Source organism: Sorghum bicolor, chromosome 2 (assembly GCF_000003195.3).
Source record: "Sorghum bicolor cultivar BTx623 chromosome 2, Sorghum_bicolor_NCBIv3, whole genome shotgun sequence".
Classification (NCBI taxonomy): Eukaryota; Viridiplantae; Streptophyta; class Magnoliopsida; order Poales; family Poaceae; genus Sorghum; species Sorghum bicolor.
Window position 1 is genome coordinate 57,257,878 of NC_012871.2, and position 12,284 is coordinate 57,270,161.

General features: G+C 52.3%; 1 protein-coding gene and 1 pseudogene across 2 annotated transcripts; one reads left to right on the forward strand and one right to left on the reverse strand.

Annotated features, from left to right (window-relative positions):
- On the forward strand, window positions 5,981-8,530 carry LOC8055768 (annotated as a pseudogene). Its single transcript, XR_002449895.1, has one exon. The product of XR_002449895.1 is annotated as an RING-H2 finger protein ATL46 (transcript).
- LOC110432737 (uncharacterized mitochondrial protein AtMg00810-like) lies at window positions 10,661-11,425 on the reverse strand. Its single transcript, XM_021453528.1, has one exon. It carries the CDS (start codon window positions 11,423-11,425, stop codon window positions 10,661-10,663), a length of 765 nt encoding a protein of 254 aa, XP_021309203.1.

The window sequence follows — 12,284 nt, forward strand, 5'->3', positions numbered from 1 at the left end:
CAATTATGCATGGCGCACACTACAGACCGAGTCATCTTGACACATTACACTACACGACCTGCCGGGTAGCATGTCAACCCATGTATATGTCCGACGCGTTAGCAATAGCATGTTACTACTTCATTCTATCTGCTTGTGCCTACCGGATAATTCGAAGACAAATAAAAAAAAAGATACTAGTAGGGGTGGGGGATTACAGTTGACTTGCGATCGACACTTGGTCTCTCTCTAATCTCTATTATCCATCCCTCCCTTGTGTGTCCACACGCATGTTTCCATATGCACCAAAACGTAATCATGCATGCATGGCTGATTGGCTGCCTGCGTGCCTACCGGCCAATTATGCAGGCACCACGGCGCAGCCAAGATGCACGCAACAACAAGCTGCGCGGCGCAGGGGGATTAACCGATACACCAGACTGGGGTTTGACTTATTCACATAATACAAACCTAAAACACACCAGCCAGGCGGCCGGCCCGGATACACGCACAGTAACAGTACACGACGAGGGCCCGGGCCACAGCCACAGCCACTGGAACCGGAAGCTTGCTAGCCATGCATGGCGCCAGCAGCCAAGCCAACCATGTAAAATGAATAGGGTGAACGGCTTACCTTCCTGGTTCCCGGTTACGTGTTTATATATTGAAGGGAAGAGCCCCTTTCGTGGCTGTACATAGAGATAGTTTACATCATAGACTTGATTCAACTACAACCACTCTAAACCATTGCATGTGTGCATGGTCAACAAGATTGATGGCACCCATTCAACACTCCTGAATGTAACGCCTGCATCATAGACTTGGCTCAACTACAACCACTCTAAACCATTGCATGTGTGCATGGTCAACAAGATTGATGGCACCCATTCAACACTCCTGAACGTGATGCCAAGTGTTACACTTCTAACACCCCTACTCAATCTCAACCGGCCACTAGGTTGAGATTGTTTCTAAACGAATTTACTTTAGTTGCAATCAATGGTTTTGTAAACCCATCCGCTACTTGATCAGCAGTATTTATGAATCGAATATCCAAGAGTTTCTGTGCAACTCTTTCTCGAACAAAATGAAAGTCTATTTCAATATGTTTGGTGCGAGCATGAAACACTGGATTTGCAGATAGGTACTTGGCACCAATATTGTCACACCAGAGCCGAGCTGCACGTGGATGTAGAATCCCAAGTTCATCAAGTAATTTTTGAATCCACATTACCTCTGCCGTGGCATTAGCCAATGCTTTATATTCTGCTTCAGTGCTTGATCGTGAAACCGTGGCTTGTTTCTTGGCACACCATGAAATAAGGTTGGGCCCTAGGAAGACTGCAAAGCCACCTGTGGATCTTCGATCATCAGGACATCCTGCCCAATCAGCATCACTAAATGCACTGACCATCATGGAGTGAGAGGGTCGAAATTTGAGTCCCATCTTTAGAGATCCTTGCACATATCGCAGAATTCGTTTAACTGCACTCCAGTGAGTTGTAGTTGGTGCATGGAGGAATTGACACACCTTGTTTACCGAGAAGGAAATATCTAGCCTTTTCAAGGTTAAATATTGTAGAGCCCCTACCACACTTCTATACCGTGTTGCATCATCAGAGTTTAGTTTGTCACCATCTGTGATACTGAGTTTTTCGGAACTAGAAAGTGGTGTAGTTACAGCCTTGCATTTTGCCATCCCGGTTCTTTGTACAATGTCAGTGGCATACCGCTCTTGTGACAGGACTAGACCCTCCCTTGATCTCTTGACTTCTATACCCAAGAAGTAATGGAGATCACCCAAATCTTTGAGTGCAAAGTCATGTTGGAGATCTTTGAGGAGAGCATCTGTAGCTTCTGTGGATGAACTTGCTACAATAATGTCATCAACATATACCAAGACAAAAATAGTGTGTCTACCTTTGTGGTAGAAGAAGAGTGATGTGTCGCCTTTTGATGGAATGAAACCCAAAGATTCAAGCTTGCCACAGAGTCTAGCATACCAAGCACGGGGTGCTTGCTTAAGTCCATATAGAGCTTTATCAAGTTTGCACACCCACAATGGCTTGCTTTTGTCAATATAACCTGGAGGTTGACGCATGTATACTTCTTCTTCAAGAATGCCATGAAGGAATGCATTTTGAACATCTAACTGTCGAAGAGACCACCCTCTTGATACTGCAATAGATACAATGAGTCGAATTGTGGCTGCCTTGACAACTGGACTAAAAGTGTCTTCATAATCAATGCCGTAACGTTGCTTGAATCCCTTAGCAACAAGTCTAGCTTTATGTCTGTCAATGGAACCATCAGATTTTCTTTTTACCTTGTAGACCCACTTGCAATCTATGATATTTTTGCCTTTCGGTGGAGGAACAAGATGCCAAGTTTTGTTGCGATGAAGAGCTTGTATCTCTTGATTCATGGCCGTGAGCCAGTTAGAGTCATGTAGAGCTTCATGGACAGATGCTGGTTCTTCAGAGACTCTAGTTGACATGCCCCATCGTACTGTTCCATCGGTACGAAGTTTAGGACAGGTGATCCCTTGAGATAGACGAGTTGTTGGTCGACTTGACACAGAAGGGGCAGCAGGAGCCATTGGCACAGAAGATCCGGAGGTGGGGATCTCTACAGGAGCAGGCGCAGGCTCAACCGGATCCCGCAGGACTCGTTCCTCGACCGCAGGGGGAACCGCATCAGCCGTTGCATGTGTGGGATGCGGCGACCGGTCCACCGCGACACCTGCTGCCTGTGTGGCAGGCGGCGATCCCGAGCCAGATTCCTGTACCGGCTGCTGATCTGGTCCAGGCAAATCAACATCGGGAGCTGCATCGGATCTGCTAGTGCTGTTCCCGCCGGGGAAGTGCATGAAATGACGCCGGTGTTACATTGTTTGATGTCGTTTCTTCACCAAATAATTCCTGGTTTGTTCATGTATCACCATAGCAACGAGAAGAGCTTGGAGAAGCATTAGATGCAGGGTTAGTACAATGTTGATCATGCAATTTTGCATCCCCGAAAGAGGTGGTGTTTTGGAGAGATTCCGGAAGGAGAAGAATTTCGGCTCTAAGACGTGCTCCTGCATTTGGATTGAGATGAGAGAAGGGGAATACATGCTCATAAAAAACAATATCCCTAGAAATATAGACACGGCCTTCAGAGGGATCTAAGCACTTAAAACCTTTGTGAGAATTACTATAACCAAGAAAGACACATTGTTTGGAGCGGAATTGGAGTTTTTTGGTGTTATATGGTCGAAGATTTGGCCAACAGGCACATCCGAAGGTTCGGAGAAAAGAATAATCAGGTGTCTTGCAAAGAAGGCGTTCATGAGGTGTGGTATTTTGTGTGACTTTGGACGGAAGGCGATTAATAAGAAACACTACTGTGAGGAATGCTTCATCCCAAAATTTTAGAGGCATGCTGGCATGAGCAAGAAGTGACAATCCTATTTCAATGATGTGTCTATGTTTGCGCTCGGCCGCTCCATTTTGCTTATGTGCATGGGGACATGAAACATAGTGTTCGATGCCTATGCGTCGGAAAAAAGAATTTAGAGTTTGATACTCTCCACCCCAATCAGATTGTACTTTTAATATTTTACAATTAAATTGTCTTTCGACGAGATTTTGGAAGTCTTTGAAACATGAGAAGACTTCAGATTTGTGACGCAAGAGGTAAATCCATGTAAATTTGGAATAATCATCAATAAAGCTTACATAATAATTATGCTTCCCGACCGAAGTGGGTGCGGGTCCCCAAACATCAGAAAAAATCAACTCAAAAAGTTTGGCAGAAATGCTAGTTGACTTAGGGTACGGTAGCTGATAACTCTTGCCCCGTTGACACGCATCACAAATTGCACTATTATTTGGATTGGAAATAAAAGGAAGATTGTAGTGGGATAAAATTTGTTGAACAACAGCAGGCGATGGTGCCCTAGTCTAGCATGCCACAATGATGATGATGGCTTGATGGCGCCAAGCGCTTGTTTATTGGTTGGAACCTTGAGAGGATAGGGGCCCCCTTCAGACCTGCCTTGAAGAAGAGTTCTCTTGGTCCCTTGTTCCTTAAGGAAAAAATGGTTTGGGTGAAACTCAAGGAAAGCATTATTATCACGAGCTAATCGATGAACAGATACTAGACTTTTGTTGGTTTGAGGAACATGCAAGATATTTTTAAGATGAATTTGACTATATGGGGATTGCAAAAAGCTATGACCAACATGACAAATGCCCATACTTGCAGCATGCACCTGCTCATTGCCGTTGTACCTATCACGGATCGTCAGCTTCTCAAGGTCCCCGGTGATGTGGTCCGTTGCCCCAGTGTCCATATACCAATTGGTAACTACACCGTAGGAGGAAGAAGTTGCAGCAGCCGCGGTCTTCTGAGGAGGGCCGTTGTAGTTGGAGTCATAGCGATTCCAGCAGCGGTAGGCTGGATGTCCTTCAAGGCCGCATACTTGACAGAAGACGCCGGCTTCAAAATTGCGGCCGCGTCCTTTGGTTCCGTTGCCACGGCCAACCTTGGGGCCGCGTTCGGATCCACCACGGCCGCCACGGCCGCGCGAGTTGGTGTGAGATCCACCCCCTCGGCCACCACGGTCAGCCATGTTGGCGGAGGACTGAGAGGTCGCGTCGTGGAGGGCCACCCACTGTTCATGAGCAGCAAGCTGCGCGTAGAGCTCGGGGACGGTGATCGTCTCGACGCGGGCTGCAACAACGGTGACGACGGACTCGTAGTCGATGTCGAGGCCGGTGAGGATGTACGAGACGAGTTCCTCGTCATCCAACTTGCGACCCGCCGATGCCATCTCATCAGCGAGCCCCTTCATCTTGGTGTAGTACTCAGCCACCGACGAGGATCCCTTCGTTGCAGTGGCGAGCGCCATGCACGTCGATATGACACGGGCGCGAGATTGGGAGGCGTGTTGCCCCTGAATTGCGGCCCAAAGTGTGGCTGCGGTGGTATTTGTGGAGAGTTGGGTAAAGATTTCTGGCGAGAGAGAAGAAAACAAATAGCTAAGGACCTGTTGATCCTTGGCAGTCCACTTGCCATACGCGGGATTAGGGGTGGGATCGGCGTTGGGATCGGTTTGGGCAAGAAATTCAGAAGGTGGTTTAGCAGATGGGGAAATATAGCCCCAACACTCGGCTCCTTCAGGGTTGAGGATACTTAGGCATACCACATGTAGTAGTTGCCCCTAGTGAGGAGGACGGTGGGAGGAGGAAGGAAACTGAAGGAAAATGCAGCGGGTTGCGCCATGGATCGAGAGTTCCGTATGGAATGATCAGGCGGATGATACCATGTAAAATGAATAGGGTGAACGGGTTACCTTCCTGGTTCCCGGTTACGTGTTTATATATTGAAGGGAAGAGCCCCCTTCGTGGCTGTACATAGAGATAGTTTACATCATAGACTTGACTCAACTACAACCACTCCAAACCATTGCATGTGTGCATGGTCAACAAGATTGATGACACCCATTGAACACTCCTGAACGTGATGCCTGCATCATAGACTTGACTCAACTACAACCACTCTAAACCTTGCATGTGTGCATGATCAACAAGATTGATGGCACCCATTCAATACTCCTGAACGTGATGCCAAGTGTTACACTTCTAACAAACCACCCCTAGCCCTGATGAATCTCTCACTCCGCTGTCCCAATCCGGCGGTGTGCCTCGCGAATCGAGCGTTGCTGATGGCCTGGCGTGCGGCGTGGCTCGAGATCCAGCAGTGCGGCGGCGGCGGCGACAGGTCGAGACGACGACGTTCGGTTCGACGTTCGTCACCGAATGCACGATCGACCCCAGCCGTGCTGACACGTAGTACGGCGTTGGCGATGCTGACCCGGCGCGGCACACGACGCCGGGCGGCCGGCCAGCCGCCGGGGTGGCGGCACGCACGCACGCACCCGCCGCGGAATGAACCGGGCACCCAATCCGCCCGCCGTGGGAAAACTCCAGAGGTGGAGAGGAACGGAATGGAGGTTTGTCATTTGTCAATGGTGGTCCATCATCCGTCCGTGCAGGTTTAGGGCAGGGGTCCCGGCGGCAGGATTGTAGCGAAAGCCCGTTCGGTTTTCCCGTCTGGAACGAGCTGTTGAAATTGGAGAGAGCCGTTGGATGCGACGGGCGGTCGGGCAACGCCGATTCGACGGTGGCCACGCCTAGTCGTCCCGTGGGCGATGGGCGAGTAGCGGCGGCGTGGCGCCAGTGAGCCGAAACTACCCGTGTCGTTGTCGCGGCCATTTATGGTTGTGGTATCGCCCCGAAATTCCAGCCACGGCGATGATGCATTGGCGCGGTGGTGTACAGTACAGGGGAAGAAGAAGAAGGCAGGGCAGGGGCGCCCATCAGGCGTCCATGATCCATCGGCCCAACCACCTCCAACGCTGACGTGCTGTTCCCTCTTAATTTCCCTCGCGCTTTCCGTGCATCCCAAGCGAGGACAGCAGCCCAACCCCAACCCCGACCTGCCGAGCGCCGGCTGCCGCTGCGCACCACCACCAGCACAGGCACGAGACAGCGCTTCAGCTCACATGCCGCGGCGGCCGGCACCGCATTTCCAAAGCCCGGGGCGGGCCGGGGGCCTCGCCCTCGCGCAATAGACAACGCCTCTCCAACCGCAGCACGGCCACGGTCACCTAGCCTACAACCAAATACCCGGCTGCGCGCGACGAGCGAGTTGGTACCAGCGACTGCGAGCGCCATATATCATATATCCATCCAAAGCTTCGGTCCCTGGTTGACTTGCTTGCTGCTTCCTTCCTTGTCCATTGGCCATGGCTTCCTTGTCCCGGTTTGGTGCCTGATTGCTCGACCTCACCTGATACATCGCTCCGCCGTCTATATAGCTGCTGCCTACACCGGCCGGACAGCGGATGAGTGCGGCTGCACTGGTGCCGAGCCAGGGACCGAGACCGGCGGCGAGAGGGGCACCAGCAGGAAGGCCAAGATGGCGGCGGGACTGAGGAGAGCCGGCGGCAGGTTTCTTCTTGCGCGGGAAATCAGGAGCAGTGGCGCTGGCGCCAATGTGCACTTCTTCGGTGCCAGAGGCGGCGTTACAATGCCGCGCGCGTTGCTGGAGGATCCAGCGCCCGCGCCGGCGATGGACGCCACCGCCACGACGACCGGGAGGGGGTCGCCGCCGTCCGCCTCCGTCTCCGCCGCGGCGTCGAGGATCACGCCGGCGGTGCTGTTCGTCACGGTGGTCCTGGCCGTGGTGCTGCTCGTCTCCGGCCTGCTCCACGTCCTGCGCCGCGTCTTCCTCAAGAGCCACCACGCCAGCGCCGGCGCCGGGGAGCGCCAGCTGCAGCACCTCTTCTTCCCCGCGCACGACGACGGCGGCGCCAGCGGCTCCGGAACCGGCGGCGGCGGCCTCGGCCAGGCTGCCATCGACGCGCTCCCGGAGTTCGCCTACGCCGAGCTGTCCGGGACCGCCGCCGCCGCCGCTAGCAGGAAGGGGAAGGAGAAGGCGGCCCGGCCGTTCGACTGCGCCGTCTGCCTCTGCGAGTTCGCGGACCACGACCGGCTCCGCCTGCTGCCGCTGTGCGGCCACGCCTTCCACGTCGCCTGCATCGACGTCTGGCTCCGCTCCAGCGCCACCTGCCCGCTCTGCCGCACCAAGGTCTCCGCGCGACACCTCGCCGCAGCCACGGACGCGCCATCGTCCGTCGCCACGGACGTCGAGGAGCAGAAGCCGCAGCAGGACCAGGCGCCGCCAGACGCCGTCGAGGCCGCCAGCAGCAGCGTCGTGCTCCCGGTCAGGCTCGGCCGGTTCAAGAACGTCGACGACGACGCCGAGTCCAGCTCCAGCACCGGCGCCACCAGCCGAATCGACCGGCGGAGGTGCTACTCCATGGGTTCGTACCAGTACGTGCTAGCCGACGAGCACCTGCTGGTCTCCGTGCACCTGCGGCACGGCAATGCGGGCGGCGGCGCCGGCACCGCGTGCGGCACTAGCAGCAGCGCCGCAGTAACCGCGGCGAGCAGTAGCGACGAGCAGCACCAGGGCAAGAAGGTGTTCGCGCGCGGCGACAGCTTCTCCGTGTCCAAGATCTGGCAGTGGCGCGGCAGCAAGCGGCTGCCCGGCGGCCTCTGCGCCGACGACGGCCTGCCGTGGGCGCCGGCGGCCAAGGACGATCATGCCAGCGCGAACACGAGGCAACACAGCGACACTTGATCATACAGTAGTAGACAGGCAACCGACACACGCGCATACACACATGTATGCCTAGCTTCACCTTGTTGACTAGCTAGCGGCTTGGTAGAATTTTGCTGGTGAAATCATTCTACGAACGACCAGTCATGCAAAAATACAAAAAAAAATATTTTTGGGTGATCTTCATCTGGATCATTTTGTGCCATATTACTGTATTTCAATTTCATGACTGACGTTAATCCCAGCAGGCTGGCTGGCAGTGCAGAACACACACACATAAAGCCCATAACTTTGTACTTGCACCGGAATATTCTCGTGTTTACTCATCTCGTGCTTGTTTGTACTGTGCTGTGCAGCAAAAAGATGGCAGTTTGAGTTCCAGTCAGATTACTGTGTGTGGCACCCGTCCCCACTGCGAGACAGGTGTCCTCTCACCTGTCATGTTCATATGCCCCTTCAAGTAATTAACCTGTCCCGTTGATGCTCAAGCCTTGTTTAGTTTGCAAAATTTGTGGTTTTTGGCTACCTTAGCACTTTCGTTTTTATTTGACAAACATTGTTCAATCACGAAGTAACTAGGCTCAAAAGATTCATCTCACAAATTACAGGTAACTGTTCAATTAGTTTTTATTTTTATCTATATTTAATGCTTCATGTATGTGATCAAAGATTCGATGTGACGGAAAATCTTGAAATTTTTTGCCAACTAAACAAGGCCTCAGTAACTAGGGAAGGTGGGGAGAACATGGTTAGTAGGAGTAACCTCTTAATGATTGCTGAATAGTAGATGCCCAGCTAACCCATCTACTACCAATAAAACTCTGGCAACTGCTGGCCATTTTGCAGATGACTGAGCTCCATGCTCTGTGCCGTAGGAGTTAGTTGCACAGTATACTGTCACTTAACTGGACCACACCAACCTTTGGAGGAAGACAGAAGATGCATGATGAATACTGGGAGTATCCAAGTGGGGGCTGCTTGCACCTACCTCAGCAACTCGCAAGGTGCACCACAAGTCTTGTTTTCGTGAAAAGAAAAAAATTTGGATATTGTAGCACATTTATAACTATAATAATTAGTGTTAAATTATAGACTAACTAGGCTCAAAGCAAAATATACGTACACTATACAATTAGTTATTTTTTTATCTATATTAATCGTTTATGCATGTATTCAAAACATTCGAAGGGATGGAGTGAAAAGTTTTTGGATAGAAATTAAACAAGGCCTCATACTGTAGTTAGGCTCTACAGTAGTTAGTTTATCTATCAATAAGAACTTCCTTAATATTTGTCTTCTAGGCAAGTACATGGGACAACTGAAACGAAAGAAATTGTATATTGATCGATCTTGTATTACCCTTGAAATGGTGATGATTCGAGATTCCTTTCTGCTAGTTACTAGGCCGGTTTAGTTTGACTTTGACCTGGCAGGGATTATAGTGTTGATTAATCTGCTGGTCAGGGAGACAGGAAATGCACGCAGCCGTTTGTTTAGGTGTTTCGAGGTAAACGGCATGGCCAAGCTCTTCATGAATCCTGACTTCCAAGAGCACGTGTGACTCTGCACAAAACGATGAAGAATCTCACTATTAGACTTGAGATCAGGATAAACTAGTATCAACGGGGCAGTGGTAGCAGAAACTGTAGGTACTTAATGTGTTTAGAGGGTCATTAGATTAGCCTGACAGTCAGATCTAATGTCCTCTGCCTCTCTTAGCGAGATTCATCACATGGCCTGACCCTGCAGCTTGTCAGAAACTCGACACTCTCGGACTTGTTTTCAGTGAGGCAGGACAGGATAGGTAGCATGGCTCCATCGCAACGGCTCTTGCTCATGCAATGCAGGTGACCGAAAGGATCCAATCCATAATTCTAGCTCAACAAACTGCCCTTTGGACGGATCTGTGGATAGAGTAAGCACTAAGCAGGAGAAAAAATTGCATGGAGACCATGGGACAGTGGCTTTCTGTCGCATTTGGAGGGGTCGATGCGTCGACCTCAGCAAAGCTCGGCAGATAGCTCCATCTGCAAGAAACTCTGCCCTGCCTTTTCATTGCATCCAAGTTTGCATTGCTTTTTTGCGGTCGTTATCGGTACCTGCCTGCCGCCGAGCCGGTACTGTAGTTGTTAGGACGGGATGGATTTCATGCTTCAGCAGTCAGATAGATAGCCAAATTATCCGGTTTCCTCTCTGTATATTACTCCATCAGCCCCCGCTGTGGGTCAGAATTTTAGGAGGCATAAGTGTAGAATAAGAGTGATCAACTGGACACCTTTCATTGATCATGTATGTATACATATATATATAGTATTACAATTGAGTGGCCATTGGCCACGGCAGCGCATGCGCGAGCGAGGCGAGCGAGCAAACGGCCTAAGTGGGAGCGCGGTGACCGGGCGCGCATGCGACGATGGAGCGCGCTCTGCAGGCGTGGCGAGCGTGCGTAGTGCACAGGCAGTTGAGATCCTGAATACACGGTCAGCTAGCTGTTGGTGAAGTTGATCCGCTAACACACACACACACACACCCCCCCAGTCTCGACGTCAGTGATTGCACGACGGAGAGGCTGTCCCAGAAGTCGTAGAACAGTGCCGTCGGCCAGCTGCCGCGCACTTGGGATGTGGGTGACTCGGAGCTCTCCAATGGTGACCTTCTCCCAAACGAAGTGGATGTCTAGCTCGATATGCTTGGTGCGGCGATGGTGGACGGGGTTGCGCGCCATGTACACGGACGAGATGTTGTCGCAGTACGCCACCGTTGCCGTGGAGACTGGGCAGAGTAGTTCTCCGAGCAAGTGCCGTAACGAGGAACATTCGGAAACCGAGTTGGCGATGGCGCGGTACTCCGCTTCTGCGCTCGACCGAGACACCGTGTTTTGCCGCTTCGAGGACCACAAGACGAGTGAGTTGCCGAAGAAGATGCAGAACCCTGACGTTGAACGCCGTGTATCTGGGCACCCTGCCCAATCGGCGTCAGAGTACGCTGTGATCGTTGGTGTCGATGCAGTGCCAAGCTGAACTCCGAGCGTTGGCGTGCCCTTGATGTAGCGCAGAATCCGTTTCAGCATCGTCTGATGAACATCGCGCGACGCGTCCATGTGGAGGCAGACCTGTTGGACGGCGTATGCGATGTCGGGGCGGGTAATCGTCAAGTACTGGAGTGCTCCGGCGATGCTGCGGTAGGCGGTGACGTCGTCAATGGGCTTGCCATCGGATCTTGAAGCTTTGGGCTTGGCATCGGCTGGCGTGTCGACCGGCTTGCAATTGGCCATGCCGGCGCGTTCGAGAAGGTCTTCAGCATATGAAGCTAGCGAGAGGAAGAAGCCGGCCGCATTGCGCTATACATTGATGCCGAGGAAGTGCCACACGGGTCCCATGTCCAGGACAGCGAAGGCGTCGTGGAGGCGTTTGATGATGTGCCGAAGGAGTGGTGCGGAGGACGCCGACAGGATCATGTCGTCGACGTAGAGGAGGAGGTATGCCGTGGCACCATTCCTTCTGTAGACAAACAAGGATGTGTCCACCTTGGATTGGACGAAGCCGAGACTCGTGGCGTGACCGACGAATCGATCAAACCACGCGCGTGGTGCTTGGCGAAGCCCATAGAGAGAACGCGAGAGGAGGCAGACGTTGTTCGGCCGGCGCGGATCGACGAAGCCCGTGGGCTCCTGGCTGTACACATGCTCCTGTAGGTTGCCATGAAGAAAAGCATTGGAAACATCAAGTTGGTGCGCCGACCAATTGTGAGTCGCTACCAGCGTCAGGACGGTGCGGATGGTCGCCGGCTTGACGACCGGCGAGAATGTCTCGCCAAAGTCTATCCCGAGTCATTGGTTGAAGCCACGGACAACCGACCGAGCTTTGTAACGCTCGAGAGTGCCATCGGGATTCAATTTGTGCTTGAAGACCCACTTCTCGGTGATGATCCGAGCTCCTGGTGGTCGCGGAACGAGTGTCCATGTCTTGTTGGCCAGCAGTGTGTCGTACTCCTTTTTCATGGCGTCGTACGAGTGTGGATCTTTGACGGCGGAGCGGACACTTCAAGGGATCGGGGAGATCACCTCAGTGGCCGTAATTGCATACTTGGGGTTCGGCTTGTGGATGCCGGCACAAGCACGAGTGACCATCGGG